The sequence below is a fragment of the Protopterus annectens genome, chromosome 6.part0 (genome assembly GCF_019279795.1).
Source record: "Protopterus annectens isolate FY-2018-M chromosome 6.part0, PAN1.0, whole genome shotgun sequence".
NCBI lineage: Eukaryota > Metazoa > Chordata > Ceratodontiformes > Protopteridae > Protopterus > Protopterus annectens.
Window position 1 is genome coordinate 320891808 of NC_056737.1, and position 21084 is coordinate 320912891.

The 21084-nt window shown below is 45.0% G+C and overlaps 1 protein-coding gene across 1 annotated transcript in view; it reads right to left on the minus strand.

Moving 5' to 3' along the window:
- The window catches only part of ZNF106 (zinc finger protein 106), a 2006671-nt gene that overhangs the window by 109925 nt on the left and 1875662 nt on the right, over positions 1-21084 (minus strand). The window contains exon 21 of the mRNA XM_044074076.1: positions 17720-17866. Within this exon, the coding sequence (XP_043930011.1) occupies positions 17720-17866 (147 nt within the window). The remainder of the gene's footprint in view (positions 1-17719; positions 17867-21084) is intronic.

Here is a 21084-nt window from a genome sequence, read left to right on the forward strand (position 1 = left end):
ATCTGAGTCATCCGAGGAATAGTCTGTAGAAACAGGTTCCGGGGGTTCAGTTCTAGGTCTCTTATCTGGAGGGGGTTGAGAGGCCCTGTCTGGGTGAGGTTGGGATCCCCTGATCAAAGAAATGAGATACTCAGCCAGGCTGAGCATTTGGGAACTAGAGGTAGGCCTGTGAGAGGGAGTTTTAGCAAGTAAGGCCTTAGAAGATTTAGCTGCTTTAGCCCTGGAAAAAGCCTTGATAGACATAGATGCAGGGGGTCTAGCAGCTCCACGTGCAGGGGTAGATATGTCTAAAGGAATAGTATCTGATAAATCCTGGGTGCCTGCTTCAGCAGGGGTAATTTCAGTAGCAGATTCAGCCATGCTCTGGGAGGCCTCGGCTATCGGAGGCATGCTTTCGGCCGAAGGAAGAACTGAGGACTCGGTTTCAGCCGAAACAGAGACACTCGCGGTTGGCCTAACCGTGGTTTCAGCCGAAACCGCGGACCGCGTGTGTCGGTCCTTTTCCTTACGCTTTTTAGCTAAATGTGTAGTCGGAGTCTCCGACGGCATTTTGTATGCAAAAGCGGGACCAAAAAACTCCTCTGCAAACTCCGACCGACGTCTAAGCGTCCATCGGTTGAAGGAAGCACAGGCTAGACAAGCTGATACGTCGTGGTCTGGGCCTAAACAAGGAAGGCAGTAAGAGTGGAAATCCTTATGAGGTATTTGTTTCCCACAAGTTAAACAATTATTTACTTTGTCTGACATCGGCTGAGGCAAGAAAGAGTCCCCAACGGGGTACTTAGCTTTTTAGAAGTCTTCGGTAGTAGAAATGTCTGGATCTGACCGACCGGCACTTGCGAACAGCTTCTGCTTCGGCCACCACGCAGCAAGAAAGACTGAGGAAAATGGCGTCGGCTGATGCCTTTATACCCAATACACAGCAGCTATGACGTCGGGTGAAGTGCGACATCAGCCGAGGCCAGACCCAGACTTTGTGAATCCAGCCGACCGAAGGGCTGCCTGAGGCAGGACAACCCATATGTTAGGACTGCAGATGCATCCTTGAAGGACATCTATTAAGAATCATTTTTTAAAATCATTCACTCAAACATCAACCTTACTATGCCAATCCCTTTAAAACATTTCCTTCCCACCCCCTTATTCTGTTGCCTAATAGGAAATAAAGTGAAATAAAAAAAATAAAAAAAATACTGATATCCAACATCCCCACTCACTTTCAAAATCAAATAACTTGCACAACAATATAAAATTACAACTCAACCAACTAATATAGAATATAAATTTTGTTTTGACTAGGAAGGCTAATCATTTTTAAAAAAGAACTAGATAAAATATTCACCTTCTTCAAACGTGATTAATCTAGAACTACACCAACATGCATGTCTTTAGTTTTCTTTTTTTAAACAAGAAACATCTTTATTAAATTATCACATATGACAGGCAATCATATTTAATAAATTAAAACAAACCATATTGACAATTTTAGTTGCAAACATTATACATCGCTTACAATCTATCCAGTCATTGTCAGTCAAAATATTACACAGCTCATTCAAATCTGGCATTCTTTTAAATCTTTGTTCCTCCTTTGCGTGTATTGTTCCCACAATTCCCTTTTTTCTATGTAATTTGCTCCTACCTTTTACTCAATATCCCAGTTCCAGTTGTTTTATCTTTGTTACCGTATTCACTACTTCTAGTAAAGTTGGTTTAGATGATTTCCATTTTCTAGTAATTGCTTTTTGGCAGCCACCTTAATTACACTCAGCAAGGTCTTGTATGTCTAACAATTCTGATTCTGTATAGTTCAAAAAATTATTTGCTTAGTTACACCAATTTGCTCACCTAGTATCTCTGACAGAGTAGTCTGCAGGGAATCTTTAGTCTGCCAACTGATTACACTCCCAGAAAATATGTTCCCAATCACCTCCTTCATGTATGTATTTCATGTTGATAAATATTAACACTGTTTACATACTCTGCTTTATCATGCTATATCACACATTCTATTTCTTGTTTAGTAAGCACCCATCCAGCACAGAATAATTAATACTTGCAACACACAACACCTAATTTACGTGTTGTAATTTTACAATACTATGTTCCTCAACTTAAGTACCAAAATTAGTAATTTTCTCATAGTCATAGTGTAGAATGTGTTGTAGTACTCACACTTATCCCTTTAAGCCTCCACCTTGACCACAGCTAGAGAGAGTTCAAAGCAGCATAGGTTCATAGGTAGGTACTAGGCTATCGGCACAAGGGCCTATGTAAGCCTAGCCAACAAGGTTCCCTGGCTTACGCCACCCAAGAAAGTTATTTTCCTGTGCCACTGTCAAGCAGATACACAGAAGTGATCCCCGGGGTGTATTTCTTATTTCCCATCCACTCATCAAGATTTTTCTTGAAGAGTGCTAATGAAGAACTTTGCTTGACATAGATGGGTAGTCTGTTCCAGAGTATGGGAAGTCTCTGGGACAGGAATCTATCCCTCCAGCATGTTCTGTTTATTGTGGTGACAAGATTTAGGTCCCTAGAGCGTGTATCTCATAGGGATTGGGATTTCTTTAGGTGTAGCATGTCCAACAGCTCTGGGTTTGACATAGCTTTATATGTTAGGCAGAGAACATCTCGGAGTAGGCGATATGCTATGAAGTAAAGCTGGAGTTTTTTGAGGCGGTCAGTGTAGGGCATTTGTTTGAGGCCAGTAATCCACTTTGTGAGGTACTTCTGTGGCCTTTCCAGCTGCTGCAGATGTCTTGTGAGGTACATTCCAAAAGGGGCGCTGTACTCTATAATGGGTCTAATGAGTGTCGAGTAGAGGGGAACAATGACCTGTTTTTTCCTGGATGAAAACCCTTTTATGATAAGGTGTGCCATGTAGAAGGACTTCCTGGCTACTGTGGCGATGTGACTATCAAAGGAGAGACTACTGTCCACCTGGGTCCCAAGGTCTCATCACACATTCGGTGTTAAGTAGATTGCTGCCTATGTGGTAGTTCATGGGTACAGAGTTTTTACCAAAGGGGGTGACACTGCACTTTTTGGCATTGAGCTTGAGGCCATGGCTCTGACACTAGGCATCTGTCTCAGTGAGGCCTTTCTGCAGGATGTCCACATCATTTGGGGACATGACTATGGCTTCTAGTTTGCAGTCATCTACGAACTTTGTTAGACAGAGGACTTCTGTGTTAGCCTGTAATTCAGAGAAGTAGATACCAAACAGGAGAGGTCCCAGGATGGAACCCCGTGGTACTCCACTTGTCACTGCTTTGAGGTCAGATTTGGAGTCTGCAACTTTTACAGTGTGGGTTCTGTCCGTGATCCAGTTGGCAACCCATCTTGTGATGTAGGGATTTATACCTAGTTTAGTGAGTTTAGCTATAATTCCAGAATGGGGGATGGTGTCGAAAGCCTTGGCGAGGTCAAGATAGGCTGTGTGAACCACCTTACCCTCATCTACGGCTTTGGTGATAGCCTCAAAGAAGTCGATCAGGTTCAGAAGGCATGATTTGCCTTTCACAAACCCGAACTGGGTGGGATCCAGAGTTTGGAGGTTACCAATATCTTTGTTTATGAGTTCCATGACTATATGTTCCATGGCCTTGCAGACCAGGCTCGTCAGGCTAATAGGTCGATAGTTCCCGGGATCAGTGGTGGCTCCCCCTTTGTGGAGTGGGATAACTGTTGCTGTGCGCCATTCAGTGGGCACACAGCCTGATGCGAGGCTATTATTGAACATGGTGCTTAAGTGGGAAGCCAGTTCGTTCTGAAGTTCAAGTAAAATGCAGCCTAGAATGTTGTCCGGTCCCATGGACGCTGTGTTTTTGGCTTTAGAGTGCGCAGCTTTTACCTGCGTAGTTGTGATTACAAGGACTCTGCATTCTTCCTGTATAGATATGGGCCCTTTAGGGGGTGAGGGGGGGGGCGGGTAAAGTTAGCACTGAACCTATCTTCCAGGATGTTGGCAATATCAGTTGGTTCTGTAATTTTCGTGCCTTTGTGCTGTAACTCAGAGCAGATCTGGGTGTTGCCATCGAGATTCTTGACATAGCTATAGAATGCTTTGTGGTTGTCCTTCGAATTAGTGGCGATTTTGTTTTCATAGCTAGCTTTGGAGGATCTTATAAGGGATCTCAGCTTCTTACTGAGGCTGACCAGGGAGCTCCTCCACTCATGGGATTTTACTCTCTTTTGCAACAGTTTCTCTGTTCTGTTGTACAGTTTGTTTATGGCAGGGGACCAACAGATTGGCTTCCTTTTTTTGGAGGATAGTGTCTTGGTTCTGTTTGGGATAGCACAATCCATGCACTCGTGTAAGTGCTTATAGAGTGCATTTGTGTAGGATTCAGCAGTTGTAACTGTATTGTCCATCTGCATGGGTGTCATTAAGTTCACCACTTCAAGTTGGCTTTGGAGAAATTTTTGACTGTGGTTTCTTTAATGGGGGGTGGGGGCGTGATGTGGATATCAAGGGTGATTAGCTTATGGTCGGATCGGACCGACGAGGAGTTGACTTCAGGTGTGGAACACTGGTCACTCATTATGGTAATGACTAGGTCTAGGATACTGCTGCCCCTGGTGGGGGTGTGGATAAGTTGATCCAGGGCATTGGAGTTTATGAATTCCAGAAAGCATTAAGCTAAGTATTTGGTACACAAGTAGTTTTCCCAGTTAATGGTGGTGTAGTTGAAGTCGCCCATTATTAGGGTGTTTGGTTGAACCCTAATATTTTCCAGTACAACTAGAAAAGAGGAGTGGGAATGCTGGGGCATGGTGGGGGATCTGTAGCAACCTACAATTTGGATTACAGTTTTGCCGAGAGTTAGTTGCACTTGGATAACCTCGGATACATTATGCTGAGCAACTAGCCTGGAGGTGTGGATATCCTTAATGAATATGGACACACGTCTGTCTTTGGTGTTTCGGTCCAGGTTACATGGCCGAAAAGTGTGGTATGAGTTATAGCCTGGTAGTGTAGTGGTGCTTTCTGGAGCCTTGAACCAGGTCTCAGTCACTGCACAGATTTCAATGTTCTCCATTTTAAGGAGTGCCTTGAGTGAGTGCATTTTGAGACTTAGACATCTAGCATTGAGTAGCATTACCCTCAGTTTTTGCTTGCCTGTTCCTGCTACGGTGGTGAATTTATTTGAACCTTGCCTAAAAAAGGCACTATAGGGGCAGCAAGAGCCTTAGCCAGTATCCGGAATCCCAGGGGCGACAGCTGTAGGCCACCTGTGGCAAAGCATCGTGGCCTGTCGACCATGTCATCCCAAGCAGACAGATACTGGATCCCCTTAGAATGACACCAGAAGCTTAGTCAATTGTTGAAGTCAATCATTTTGTCCTTGTACAGTGGTATCATTCGGGGCGATGGCAGAATGCTACTCAGGGCTAGGGTCATACCTGCTTGGGCTACAAGATCGGAGAGCTCTTCCACGTCTCTTTTCATGTAGTCCAGGGAGGTATGTCTCGGGTCATTCACACCAACATGGACAATGACAGAGTCATATTTGTACTTGTTCTGGAGTGACCTGAGTGTGTGGGTTATGTGGCGGATCATGGCACCAGACAGGCAGCTGTCAGTAGCCCTCTCCTTGTTTAGCCTGGTGAGTGGGACATCAGTGTGCCTGACTATAGAGTCACCTATGACTAGTGTGTTGGGTACGTTGTTTTGCCTTATTGGCTGGGGTTGAGTGGTACACTGAGTCCGTGGGCTGTGTGTCACTTGGGTTGTGTTGGGGGATTGAGGTTGCTTGCGTTTCTGCTTTGGAAGTCTCTGTTGCTTAGACAGATTATTATTAAGAGCCTCCGCGAATGTTTTTGTGTTACTATGTGTGGATTTTGGTGGTGTAGATTTAGTGAGACTATGTGATGAGTGTGGTGCTAATGTTTACCTTCTCCTCATGACTGCCAAGTTCAGTCATGGTTGAAGAGAGCCTTACCTCCAGTTTGGCTAGATAAGTGCATCTCTCACAGGTTTTAGTGTTGGGTGGTAGGAGGAGAGGGTTGTCTGTGTACATGAGGCAATTTCTACATTGCCTCAATATGCCCAGATTCATCAGATAGACAGGAGAGAACACTGGGAGCTGACCCTTGGACATGCCTGAATAAAAAACGATTTTCCTCTAGATAAGTGAGGAAAGTGAGTATAAGAGCTGTTTTTCTCTAAGCAAGTGAGAAAAGGTACAAAAACTGTTTTCCTCTAGGTAATGAGGAAGATTGAGTACTATAGTAATTACTAGCTTATTTAGTGCTTACAAGTTCTGAACAAGTGCTTAGCATGAATAAGCAAATTTAAGTGCTAAAACTAAGAATCTGTATCTGAACTAGACGAGTTACAGGACAGAAACAAGTGCAAATGCAGGCTTTCAAATCAGAAAATTGAGAGAGATGGAAGAGATTGCCCAAACAGCCAATAACTACAATTTCTGGGCCAGAACAACTCCTTATGTGGTAGACAGGTTACCTAGTGCTTACCACTCCCACTGATAAGCAAGGTGGCTTCCCGCCAACACAGAAAGGCTTGAGGGGCTCAGAAGCTTACATACAGTCCTGGATACAGCAAATCTGTATCTGGAACACTAGTTACAGGAAAGGCAGGAAACAGGCTTACAGTTTTTTTTTTTTTTTACAGAAAAGTAGCAAAAACAATTCACATGCAGTGCAAGTTAGCACACTTGAGTATGTAACAATATTAGACCAAACACGGTTTAAAAATGCAATTAAATTAAAAAGGAGCAGCCTAGTTAATCCATTAATACATAAAAATAAAAAGCTCAGCAGTTTGAACATTTTGCTTTACTCTTTCTGATGAGGCAAGTCATACAAAAAAATATTTGGTGCCAAAAACATAACTGACCAAAGGCTGCAAGAATAAAAAAGAAAATCGGCTTCTGCTGGTTCTACAAAATCCATTCAAGTGTATTTACCTATGCTAATTCCAAAGGGAACCCTCAATTTAAAAAACACCAGGAAACAGAAGATACCCCTGCCAAATTCAAATGACTTTTGAGACAAACTACAAAGTGTAAAACAAATAAAAACAAAGCTCTGCAATGCAGTGGTTCAGCTGCTAATGCTGCTGCCTCAGTACTTAGTTCTCCAGGTCAGTTCTTGCCTAGGCTGCCTTCAGTGCAACATTAGCACATATTCTCTGCATTCACGGGGGGTTTTGACAGGGTCTCTGGATTCCTCCCATAAACCAAAGCATGCAATTGTTGAAATGGTGAGCTTCTAATCTGCCTCTAGGGTGAGTGTGTGTGCACTCATACAAGCACATAACCCAGTGTGTTTCATGCAATGGAATAGTGTTCCACCCAGGGCTGGCTTTGTGCCTTATGCCAGGTTGCTTGCTGGGACAGATTCTGGCTCAGTGAAACCCTGAAATGGTAAACAGGCAATGAATGAATGAATGTAAGCCAAACTACATTCATAATTATATCAAAGTACAAATTAGTCTAATAAAGCAGGGCAAAGAATGCTAGTACCAACCCATAATAATCACATAAAAAAATGGTTTCTAACATGTAAATTACTTCTGAAATAAAAGTACTGATACCACATCATTCCGCAGCTGCACAATGTTAACAGAAGTTTAGGCAACCATCTGAATGAAAAACTGGATTGCATGGTAGTTACCACAAAGCCCTGCCTCATCTCTAGGGTTGCCACCTTTTCAAATGCCCAAAGTGGGCCACTTTTTGTAGAAACTTGAAATTTTGTAGCACAAAACATACCCACGGCCAGTGCAAAGGACAGAACTTCACTTTTTTGCCAAAATAAAAGCTTATTCTTGTAGCATTTGAGTTGTTTATGCTATTTCATACAATGCTTAGGTGTTTCAGATACAAAAAAAAGAAGTTATGTTCTTACCATAATGTTCCATCTGTGTTGTTGATCTTCATTCATTCATGACGGATGGGTTTCAGTTCCGTCCTCCGAACCAGCTTGGCCGATATACAGGCATGTGCCAGCCAGAAACTCTCGAGCTAAGGTTACCCTTAGTGCCCTTCTCCTCAGATCAAGTTTGCTCATATGGATAAGAAAGCGGAGGCTTTGTCTGAGCAAATGCCCTATCATGTAACCAGGACCAAATCGGAACCTCCAGGAGTCTTTTGGAGGGGGAAGGAGGGAGGGATGTCATGAATGAATGACCATCAACAACACAGATGGAACGTTATGGTAAGAACATAACTTCTTTACCTGATGTTGTTAATCTTCATTCATGATGGATGGGAATGAGTTCCTAGCTGTGTGTTCTGGGAGGCCCTACAAAAGGATATTCCTGAGCCCCATTGAGCCAAGACCATGTCCAATTTGTAATGAGAGATAAAGGTATGAGGGGTAGCCCAAGTGGCTGCTGCGCAAATGTCATCTACAGAAGCTCTGGAATAAAAAGCCACTGAAGTAACAACTGATCTGGCTGAATGCACCTGGATTTTAGTTGTTAAATGGATTTGATTTTTTTGAAAGACAAAGGAGATGCAGTCTCAGCCATTTCACCAAAGTGACTTTGGAAACTGATTTTCCTAACTTGGATCTTGAAAAGACAGGAACAATTGGGTAGATTTTCAGAAAGATTGTGTCTTGTCTAAGCAGAAACGTAATTGTCCATGTACATCCAATAAATGCAAACAAAATTCTCCCTTATTAGAAAAATTTGGGAAGAACACTGGCAGGTCGATAGATTTAATAATATCTGACCTTGAAACAACCTTGGGAAGAAAGGAGGGGTTAGTCTGAAGAGAAACTCTCTCTTTGTGGAAGACTATATAAGGACATTTTACGCACAAGGCCTGTAATTTTGATATTCTTCTTGACGAGATGATGGATATGGATACCAAGAACAGAGTCTTCTAAGACAAGAATTTTATATCGCAAGTGGCAGCAGGCTTAAAGGGATGACGAGTCAAAGTCTGTAGGACCAGCATCAAATTCCAAGGTTTAATGGGCTCTTTGGAGGGCGTTTTATATGCAGGACTCCTTTCAAGAAAGTTTTACAGAGACAGTGAGATATTAAAGAGGAATCTTGGAAACCATTACGTAAGTTTGAGACAGCTGCTAAATGGACCTGGATCATAGAGGCTGAAGCTCTTGAATGGAGTAAGGTTGATAAATACTCCAACAATGAATTAATGGGAGCTAGAAAGGGTTCAGTCCCTTTTCTTGAGACCAAAACACAAATCTGTTCCTTTTACTATAATAAATTTTCCTGGTGGATGCTTTATGGGAAGGCAGAAGTATTTATCGTACAGGAGAAGATAGGTTATTTTGCCTGGTAATTACCAGAGGAGGTGGTACCAAGCTGTCAGCTTGAGTCTCGACAAATTTAGATGGATCAACCCCTGTGGGTGTGACAGTAGTCCTGGAGTTGGATCCAGTGTCCATGAGCAGTGGACCAGGTGAGGCTAAAGAAAAGGAAACCAGACTTGTTGGGGCCAACAGGGTGCAATGAGGATTACTTTGCTGCTCAACCAAAGTGCTTTCTTTAGAAATTGTGGAATGAGAGGAAAATAGAAGTTATGTTCTTACCATAACGTTCCATGTTAGTTGTCTTCTTCTCTTCTGCTTTCTGGGGATGGGTTGGGCCGACTCCGACCGGCGTAACCCCTCTCGGCTTCCCACTCTAAAGTTCCACCGGCCGGAGGCACCCATTATCCCACTCACATAGGCGATGGTTACCTCAGATCTAGTTTGTAAGCTAGCAACATAACAAGCACAGAGAACTGTACAGAAGAATCCATGACATTTTTAGAACTAGGCTTTGGCTCTGTTGTTGAGAAATAGTGATACCAATTTTCTGATATCCTTATCCTTTGGTAGGTTTGTGTTGCAGACATGTTTACAGTATCTAAATTGTGCACTATGTAGGTATGAATAAGACAACAACACAGACTTTACTTTTGTTATTTATTGAGATACCCAGTTTTTTTGAGGCGAAAAGTGTAATCTCTGGCCATCAGAAGGAGATGCTTGGTGGGAGCTGAGCTGTGAGCAGTGGGTCAGAATGTGGAAACACCCTGAATCCTTGTCATCTCAGGTGAGAAGCTACCCCAACACATGCATTTGTGGTAAACACCGGGGGCAGTGGTGAGACCAGAGGCAGGGGCCTGAATTAGAAAATGACTGGTTCCCAGCCTGAGGCGGAGGGAATCTTCTGGTGGCGTCTGTTCATTTTATATAGTACAGCGTCCTGTGAGTCTATAGAAACATATTTTTCCTCACTTTCCCAAGGGGGAAAGCGTGACCATCCAGTGTCAAGAATCTTTGTTTCTTGACCGATCTATTACAAGATACTGAGATCAAAGTGGTCTCCTGTTTCTTTGGAACTAAAAAGGAAAAAGAAGATTGAGGATCCTGGATTGGTCTGCTGGCACTGGCTGACTGGCTGAATAGCTCTTTTGCAAGCAGTTTTGAAATTTTCAGCTGCTATATCACTTTGGGCCCAGGTGGAACATGGATTTTTTTTTTTGACTGAGCGAAAAAGCGAAAGGGGATAGAACCCAGGAAATGATGGACTGTACCCATTTGTCTTGTGTCAATGATAGCCAGGCTTCTGGGTACGGTGATAATCTTCCCCGACTGCCTCCGAATGGGCAGTCAGGGCAGCAGGGAGGATGCTGAAAGGGCTTATCACGGGCGTTTCTCCTGCCCTGGTTCTGCGCGGACCCCCCTCTGCCTCTAGAGGCGGCGTCTACCATTGTTGTTCTCTGCTCTGCCTCTGGACGAACAAACTCTGTCGTCAGCGAGAATGGTGTTCACCGAACCATCTTTTTCCTCTTTCCCTTCTGGGGCCTTCCTGGTAAGGAGTAAAAAAACGGACTGGACTCCGAAGGCAGAAAGGAGTCGCCATCAGTCACCCGCAGGGTCTCTAGTCTCTTTCATATGGACCAAAGATGATCCATCAAAGGAAGAGTTAAAAAGAGCGTCTTAGTCTTGTTCATAAAATGAAAATTGCATCCAAGCGTGCCTACGTAAAAGAGGCCTGTTCCCTGGCTCTGCTTGCACTTCATCTCTCCATCAGAGAGGCAGAGAGGAGCATGGAGGAGTTCAGGAGGATGGCTCGTGTTCATTTCCTCTTGGAAACGTGTAGCTGTAGGGGTCCTTCCCGGCATTTTCTTTCTTTTTCTCACTTCTTTGATCCCTTTGAGCGAAGGCAAGTGAAATGGAGTAATTCATGACATAGTAAATGTCGCTGAGGAGAACATCAACTTCCCGGTACCTATCCCCTACTCTAGATTCCTTGTTAGGGTTATGGGAGAGGACGGGAAGGATCAGCCATCAGCCAGTTCCTTCTTTGCCAGCTACCACCATAGCATCCACAGAGACTCCTTTTTTGATAAAAATTTTTGTCTGATCTGAGCTGTGATGATGAAGGGCCTCCTGGGAGTGGAGTGAGGTCCACTGAATCAGGAGCCGTCCATGCCGCCCCCAGCAACCACCTGCATGGGGGGGGGGGGGGGAGGGAGGTGAAGGGGGTGGCCAAAAGCCTCAAGATACACAGATTACGACAGATTAAGGGTTGAGGGCTGGCCATTTCCCCTCTGTTTAATTTCCTCCTCTGTTGGATCTCAGAAATGTCTGCGTGAAGGGAGCGGGGAAAAGGAGCAGATCATCCAGATCAGAATCATCCGTGTCTGTGTCGGCGACTCAGACTCAGGTGAGTGCTTCTGCTTCCTTCCGCGCTTCCTCTTCTGCCAAATCAGGAGAGAGCCCTGGAAAGAGGATGAAATCCCAAAGGGAGCTCTTGAGGGAGTTGTCTCTCTGGTCGGTTGGAGGAGTGCGGTCGGGATGAGGGTGATGCGAGGGGGAGGGAGGCAGGCTAGAGGGCTGAGCCGCAGAGCTCCTAGCACACTCGCACACTCTCCGCATGACCTCGAAAGGCAGAGCAGAGCCAGGCAGGAGCCAGAGGGCCCGAAGGACCCCCCCGACCCTCCGACACCGCAGGCTGATGGCGCCGATGATGTGGCGCCCGGCCCGAAGACCCCGAGCCGGAGAGGGGAGAGGGAGGGGGGGGACAAGGGTCCCCCCCCTCACCTCCCGAGCCGGCGAGTCAAGTCGGCGTCCTCCATGGAAGAAAAAGAAAGCGGCCGGGCCGAGCGGGCGAGACAATTGTCACCGGCTCGAGTATTTCCTCGGTTCCGACCGCGACTCCGACGAGGAACTCAAAGAGAGAAAGGAGGAGAAAGATGAACGAGGGGCAGCACCCGGCTTGATGGGTGGGGCTCCTGAAGCATCTGGGGCAGTGCCTCAGAGGTGGTCGACTCACTCACCACCCTCTGAAGGTCATGATCCCGGACGGCCTCGATGAGATAGGACAAATGAGACGACCTCTCCGTTCAGACAGCAGGGGAGGAGCTGGGCGGCGATAGGCGGAGCCAAGAGAAGAAGACCCTCTGAACTTTCTGGTTAGCCGGCTGGAAGATCTTGTGAGCCGACCGCAATCCCTCGGTAACCTCGGCTCCGGCGAGCTCCGGCCCAAGCGAGGCTCCTAGGTCTTGGAGGCTCCAGCGAGCTTGAAAGGCATAAGAGGCAGCCTGAGGTCACCGGCGGCTCTGGCTCAGAAGCGGGCGAATGCCTTGGAGGGGGAGGGGCTTCCCTGTTGAGACAGACAGGGAAGCTTCAACAAACAACTCAAAACTCAAGCTTGTTTTCTTTCCTGCAACTTTCCTGGGGCTGAGATGGCTGAGCAGCAGCACAGGAGTCCCTGCAGGTCCTGGAAACCCCAGACAATAGACACAGAAGTGTGGCGTCTGTCAGAGACATTACTACGACAGCAGCATCACAGCTTTGAATCGAGACCTTGCTTTTAACCTAGCACAGACAAACACACACTGGTGACAACAAGGCACCTCAAATCAAAATTACAATGCCCTGTCAAAATTAAAAACTAAAGTAAAATAAACAAAAGTAGTAACAAACTACATAAATACACTACAAATACCTAGGCCCCTAGAGGAAGAATTTAGGGAAAATTCAAGTTCTTTTTAACAAGAAAGCAGGAAAAAATTAGGTTAGGATGAGAGGGGAGTAGACTACTGCTACTTTAAAGGGGTAAGAAGCTACTTTTTGTAAAAGAGCTAAAACTTAAAGAAACCGGGAAAAACACCAACTCGAAGAAAAAACCAACCTGAAGCTGGAGCTGACAAAGCGAGAGCTGGGTATGGGATCGCCCTAGCATTGTGGGATATAAGGGGAGCTCAGAGGCAGTGGAACCAACTCTCGAGCTTTAGAGTGGCGAGTCGGGCAGAAGGTGGCTCGAACCCATCCAGCAAGATGGGAGGTAAGGCATAAAGCAGTCCCAAGGGCCAATTGTGTACTACAGCATCCCTCGGGGACTCACCCTGAGGTGGGATTAGGGCAAAGTAGCTGATGCATTTGTGGTTGATGGGAGACGCAAACAGATCGCAGCAAGGCTGACCCCAGCGACAGAAAATTTCCATCACTACTTTGGGATTGAGAAACCACTCATGAGGCAGGAGAATGCATCTGCTCAGTTTGTCTGCAATCACGGAGTTCCTGAGTGTGTGCATTGCTACCAGAAAGTGGTTGGAGGCTGTCGCCCATGGCTTCCCGACACAACGGGTAGGATCTGGCCCCCCCCGTTTGTCGATATACCAGACAACCGCCATGTTGTCCAAATGGATAGCAACTGTCCCCGATGGGAGGGCAGATTGGAACTCTTGCAACGCCAGACACACCACCCTAAGTTCAAGGACACTGATATGCAAATTGGCCTCTAAGGGGGACCAAGTGCCTTGGAATGTCTTTCCCTGAAAATGCCCCCCCCTGTCCCCCCCCCCCCCAATTCAGGGATGTGCCTGTGGTCATTACGGCCTTGGCCCGAGAGAGTGAGAAGGGATGACTCCATAGTTCTATTTCTGGCTTCATCCACCAATTCAGATCCTGCTTGTAGCGGTTCATTATGCAGAATGGGTGGGAGATAGGATGTGTTCATAGGGACCACTGTGATGCTAGGAGTCACTGTAGTAATCTCTTATGGAGTCTTTCTAGGGCAACTACAGTGATTGTTGCTGCTGTTGATCCAAGCAGTTAAAGGACTGAACGAGCTGCGACTTCGTCCCGAGAGAGCATCACTCGGGGGTTGAGATCTTAGCCTGTGAAGAGGAAGAGAGACAAGGCAAGACTAGGCTTTGAGTAGGTACTAGTTTTGATTTTTCTTCATTTACTGAGATCCCTAAGAGCCATACTAGCTGTAGGGTGTAGTGCAAGGTGAGAAGCAGATGCTTGGTGGGGGCAGTTAGGAGCCAATTGTCTAGATAAGGAAACACCCAGAATCATTGTAGTCTCAAGTGAGCTGTTACTACTGCCATACATTTGGTGAACACTCTGGGGGTTGTGGAGAGACCAAAGGGCAGCACTCAAAATTGGCAGTGATTGGCTTCCAGCCAGAAGCGGAGATAGCTTCAGGAGCATTTGTTCATTTTTATATGGTAATACGCACCCTGGAAATCTATCGAGCACATCCAGTCATCTTTTTCCAGAAATGGGAGGACAGACTGAACCGTGACCATCCAGAATTTGGTCTGTCTGATGAACTTTACTATGCTGAGATCCAAAATTGGTATGTAGTCCCCTGTCTTTTTTGGAACTAAAAAGAACCTTGAGTAAAATCCTGATTCTATCTGGTCTGGTGGGACTGTCTGGATGACTCTTTTTTTGGAGCAGCTATCGGATTTCTTGTGCTGCTACATCCCTCTGACTGGGTGGAACATGGCGATTCGCCTTTGCGGCCTCGGGTAAAGACCAAAGGGGATGTGATCATTTTTGGGAATTATAGTCTGCACCCAGGAATCTGCTGTGACAAAGTCAGACTAAGTGGTGCAGACAGAATAGTCTCCCGACTGCTTCCAGAGGCAAGCAATCGGGCTGCTCTTCAGGAGCACTGGTAGGGCTGTCCAGAAAATCTAGCTAGGTGTGAGAAGGATGGCAAGACCCTATCTGTAGTGGGTGTACGTTTTTCCACTCCCCAACTATGCTACACTAGGAATCAGAGCAGTAGAAAGATGTGGTTCAAGAAATCCCATGGGCCTTTCCGGGACACACGTGACGAGTTTCCCCGCAGGGGCCATGTGTATCACGGAAAAGCCCTTGGGATTTCTTGAACCACATCTTTCCACTTCTCTGATTCCTAGTGTAGCATAGTTGGTGAGTGGAAAAATGTACGCCCACAGCAGAGAGGGTCCTGCAGTCCTTCTCACACCTGGCTAGTGTGTCTTTAACATTTGGATCAAAGATAGAGGAAGGATCAACGGGACCACTGACAAAGGAAAACTTGAGAGAGTCCGCAAAGTCGTACAAGCGCATCCAGGTATGATGTCTCATGACACTGCCTGCACTCGCTGCTCTGGCCGCCCCTTTGGTTGTATGTGCAATCAAGCGCATGGAAAAGTTAAATATGGATTCCAGGGTGGCATGCTGTGAGGCAACTTTGTCATGTACCTCATTAGACACTGCTCCTGCTAAGGTTACTGAGAGTTCTGTGATCAGGTCCCTTTGGAGATGGGTAGAATGCATCAAGTAATTCAACAACCATATGGCAAAGGTCATTGAAGCATAAACCTGCTTCCCTAGTCCGTCCATCGTCTGAGACTCCATTTGGAGGATGGACAGCAGGACTCTCCTCTGCGAGTTTTCCTGGTGACCACCCCACCACCATAGCATCTACTGCCAAGCCTTTGGACCAATGGGGGTGATCCTCTATAGTGGAGAGTATTTTGCCCTATCTCCGGAAGATTGGCTCAATGGTGTCAAGGGCCTTCCAGGTGCGCTTCACAATGAGCTTGACCAACTCAGAGCAGGCGGGGTCACCCAGGAAGTAGAGGGCTGGGTACAGAATGCCTGCCAGAGTACAGATACCTCAAAGGAAGGGTTGGTGGACTTCCAGTCACCCCTCTGTTTCAAGATCTCCAGTATGTCTCCAAAGGCAACATCTTCAGGGGCCGACTGTGGGGGACCCTTTCCCCTCATCATAATCTGCATCTTCAGTGAGAGATTCCTCAGGAGACTCAATGTGCTTCCTCTTGCATGATCTCTTACAGGGTGGCTCTTCAGGGGGATGGTCTGAAGAGGACTCCTAAGAGAGGGTGCCCTGCGGTAGGGTATCTTGCTACTCTCGTGCTCGATGTCCCATAGTAGCGGACGGTGGCAGCTGTGAACCAGATGACATGTATATATGGCATTCTGGCTCCAAAGGAGCCAACTGTGAGCCTGCTGAAGCGAGTGTCCTCTCCATCACCTGAAAGGTGGGCCAGCTGTAGAGGGATGACAGCCTGGAACAGAGAGACAACCTTGGAACCATCACACCCTACTCCGACAAACCCGCCTCAGGGAAGGAGCCATGAGAGGACTTGTAGCTGTCAAAGCAATCGGAACTGCAGATGTCGCCGAAGAAAAAAAATCAACACTGTACTACGGATCAGGATGCCGACAGACCAGTCACGGTCTCGAGGGTGGGTCGGCTCAGACTGTGCCATGGTCCATGGGGTAGGTTCCAGAACCATGTTAACATCTACCAGTGGAAACAAAGTAGCTGGTACCGGGATAGATGTCAGCATCGTGGACTCCAAGGTCTGCAGGGAGGTTGAAGGAGGAATGTAGGTTGGAGTCTGTGGAGAAAACCCTTTCGTTCCAGGTGGGAGGGAGGTCCTAGATGGAGTTGGGATGCCTCTGGCCGTTAGGAGCTGATCCACAAGTATCACTACACCGAGCTCTGAAAGGCTCTTGGTGGAACAGGTTGACATCCCTGATAGAGATTCAGGTGGGTCAAGGAATGGACTTAGCTGCTGTCCAACAAAGGGGTCAACGGATGGGGAATATCGGGTCTTGGCAGGTATCCAGACCTTCGGTACCGTATTCGGAAGATCAGGATGTGATGGGGGGGGGGGGGGTGACTAGTTTTAAGGGTACTCACACGATTTTTTTTTTTAAATAATTTACCAACAATGGTAAATAGAAATATACCCAAATGGTAAAGGGAAGGGAGAAGAAAATATCAACTATAGTATTTAGAATACCAAAATGTAAAGGAATGGAGAGGCCTGTACCAACAATGGTATGAATACCAATAAGGTAAAAAAGGTTAAAAAAAAAAAAAGGGGGGGGGGATATTCACTCTCACAAAAAGTTAATTATTTGTAACGATAAATGAATAAGAAAAGCAAGAATTATACAATAATGTAAGACTAAATTTTAAATATTGAGAAAAAAAGTAACACTTATCTTAAGAGCTGGTCTGACACATCTTTAATCTCTACGCGAGAAACGAGATCTGAGGGGATGAGGATAGGAGCACTATGAGTAACCTTAGCTTGAGAGTTTCTGGCTGGGCCGAGCTTGTACATCGGCCGAGTCGGTTCAAAGGACGGAACCGAAACCCATCTGTCATGAATAAATGAAGATTAACATCAGATTAAATGTTTTATGCAACTATTAGAGAAAACTTATAAATTATTTTTGTCCTAAAATCTGAAGACATTTACCATTTTTTAGTTTTTTTTTCGCAGGACGCAACTGCTCAAAGAGGCACCAGTGGTAACTCTACTCATCTCAGATGAGGCAAACAAAACAAGCAAAATCTCACTTCCAAATAGCTGCAGCTATGAAGTATGCTACTTCAAGTTTGGCATGAACAACTGAAGTGTCTTTTATGCTACCTATCCATAAATTACTCTATAAACTGTGTGTGCTGTACCTGCTTTGAACATTTCTTGGCTGCAAAGGATGTATCACAGCTTCTCCAACGACACTTCAATGAATAGAAGTTGGGATTCACATGGTCTGTCATCAGGTGGTGTTTCAGGTGTTCTAGGACCCCAAAAATTAGGCAACAGCCATGCCACTAGGAAAACAAACAGGAAAGATGATACCACAGACAATCTGTATTTTTAACAAGACAGGCTTTACAAAGAAAGCAGCAGGTACTAATTAAGCTAAATGTCAGACGGCTAAGAAAATGGCTGACTGTAAACAAACCTATACAAAAACTAAAAGAAAATTATAGCAATTGTGATTTACGCATAGGAGTAATCGGCCAGCTGTACCACTGTGTGCACTCCCCAACCTACAAAACCATGCACGCACACACACACACACACACACACACACACACACACACACACACACACACACACACACAGAGGAACAATCATCCAGATGACCTAAAATTCTGGAAAACCTCTTCCATATGGGTTGATATTCACTCAGCAGATAAAAATATTTGACAGAGTAATAAAAGCTGTATTAGAATGCCATTCAAATTCAATTGATGTTGTCACAGAAACACACAGACGTATGAGTAGCTTACCATACCAGTATATGTTGGAGTAGGTTAACATCATGGCAGTAGTATTCCTTACTCAAAGCATTTTGCCAAAGATGACATAGGAACTTCATTTCAACTCCACATCTCTTAGCTGGACATTCTCAAAAGCATAGCTCCTTCCCAAAAGATGACAGCAGAGGGCGCACAATGTCCTTCAGCTGGTTTTCGAGGGGAAAAAGTGGTCCTGAATGGAGTACTGAGAGTTTCCTTGAATCCTTAGCCTGTGAAATTCATGAAGACTAATGCTCTAGCAAGCACAACCAATAGACAGTGCGGGTCAGGCAATACTAACAACATCATGAAAATCTATGGCAAAAAAGTAATAATGGGTAAAAGAACATCAAGATAACCCAGCGAGTCTCTGGTCCCCACAAGTCAGGCTAACAAAAGACTATAAAGTAAACCACAAGGCAGAAAGGCGGGTGTTTATTGCAGCAGTGATTGCCTACTCGATCATCATCTGTCACAGTGTTGCCCACACAACTGTCCAATTGATTACTGCAGCAGTAATACACCTTACTCACACCACAGCTGTAGAAGTAATACCAATATGGAGGGGATCAAAGCATACCAAGAAGGTCTGCAGTGAGAAACCCTGTGCTGTTCTTAGATTGTATGTTCAGTTTGCAACATCCAAAAAAGATGTGGTCTGAGGTCCAAGTGGCTGCTTCACAAATGCCTTGAACTGACACAATCTTGAAAAATGCTGCAGTTGTAGCTATAAGCTCTGATGGAGTGGTGCCTCCAAAGTTTTGCTGATGGATTCACAGCAATTAGCCAACCTTTTGGACAATCTGCTTGAGAATGGGACACCAATTATTCACAGGGAAAAAGGAGACAAACAATACGGGTCAATCTGTCTGATATCATTGGTAAATGAAATGCAACACCCAAGTTGCAGGTGGATGTCTAGGATACTCAGTATTTTAGACCTTACTTTTAGCAGTACAGAAGACGATTGACAGCTGGATGGCACAGCTCAGAGAACCTCTGGTGAGAGGTTGTTCTATGACTGATCCCATCCCTGTGGGAAACTGAATGCTCCTTGCATAAGAGGACCTCCACCTCTGAAACCCGTCTGGCTGAAGTGACCAACAATATGAACAACATTTTCCAGGAGAAGGACATAGAAGTCATTAAAACACTGCACATAAGGACTGCTGATGGTAGCTTTTGAAAAACAATGTTTAAGTTACAAAGTAAAGGAAATGATTACCCGTGTGGCTTTTTTATGTTAGCCCCCTTTCAGAAACTGCTTACTAAGCCGCACAAAGTTAATGGAGGTTCTGTAGGCAAGCAGGATGAAACAGCTAACAAGTGCACTTTAGCAGAAGTGCAAGACCCACCTTTGGCTGGAAGATCTGCATGTACTGCAAAATCTATAGTTTTGAAAACATGGACAAAGGCAACTGGAAGTGCATCACACTAAAAATCTCTTCCACTGAGCAAAGTATGACTACTTGTGCTGGGTCTTATTCAATGTTTTATCTGAAACACTGTTACAGCCTGTAACCTAAATGGTATCAGTTTGACAGGCTCCATACTGTTAACTTTAAAGTCCTTAAGTCTGGGAACACTAGGGCTCCTTTATTTATTTATTTCTTTTTTGACTGAAAAGCACGCTGTGCTACAGAAGGAAAAAAGGTCCTTCCAAGCAAATTGGACAAAAACAGAGAAGACTAAAGTTATGTACTTAACCATAATGACAGATCTGTGTCATCTCTTTCCATCTGGTTCAATGTGTATAAAAAACAGAGGTAATTCAGAGGGCTCCAATGAAATCTGGTATCCCACCTGTAGCCTAGAGGGTGACAGGTCCCACAAGAAACATAGTACAAAAGTTTACTCCAGATAAAATCACTTTAGCTAGCAGATGTAGGAAACTTTCTCTCTGATTCCCTCCCTAGGGGTGGAATAGAAACCTTGTTGAAGTTTCCAGAAGTTTATTTGGTTAAGTAGGTAGACGGACAAGTGTTCTTGTTCTAATACATTACATTTAACAGGGCAGTTATTTAAGCAAGCAATAATGCCTGACTGGGTGCGTGTTAATGTGTAATTAACACCTGCCCAGGGATGTTATGAGGACAGACACTGCTGGCCTACTCTCACTTTCACTGACATGTGCGCACACACAAACACAGGCATAAACACACACACTTTTTTGTCTTTTTTTTTTTTTTTATATTTTACACTCGCTAAACAGCAAAAGCGCTGCTTAGGGAGTGTAAAATAATGGCAGTCAAGTATGAAAGCTGTATTACAGAACTTCTCCTGACATACAATATGAAAGACTAATATTCTCTTGTATAACAAAAAAGGGTTTACCATGCCTGCTTATAAGAAGCTCATATATATGATTGATGTGACCAGTCCCCGTTCTTCTTCCTCTTGATAAAGACAGCCCTTTTATATGCAGGGGGGTAGTCACTTAAAGCTACATTAGGTGATTCCCATTTTTGAACAGTACACGCATCTAGAGAAACAGCACACAGTTAAAATCAAGTCACAAAGCTCATGGATGTGCACAAGTGGGAGGAAAAACATAAAAAGTAAAAACTAAGTTTGAGACCTCAGAACCTTTTGTGCGGGCTTACTGTGTCCATGGTATAAAAAATCCAGCAAGTGGTGAACTGCAGAGTATACAAACAGTTTTAATAAATATAAGAAACACAGATCTTTGAGCATAGGCAAATTGTGCCTATGGTGTAAAGCACATAGCAGTGTGGAGTGTTGCC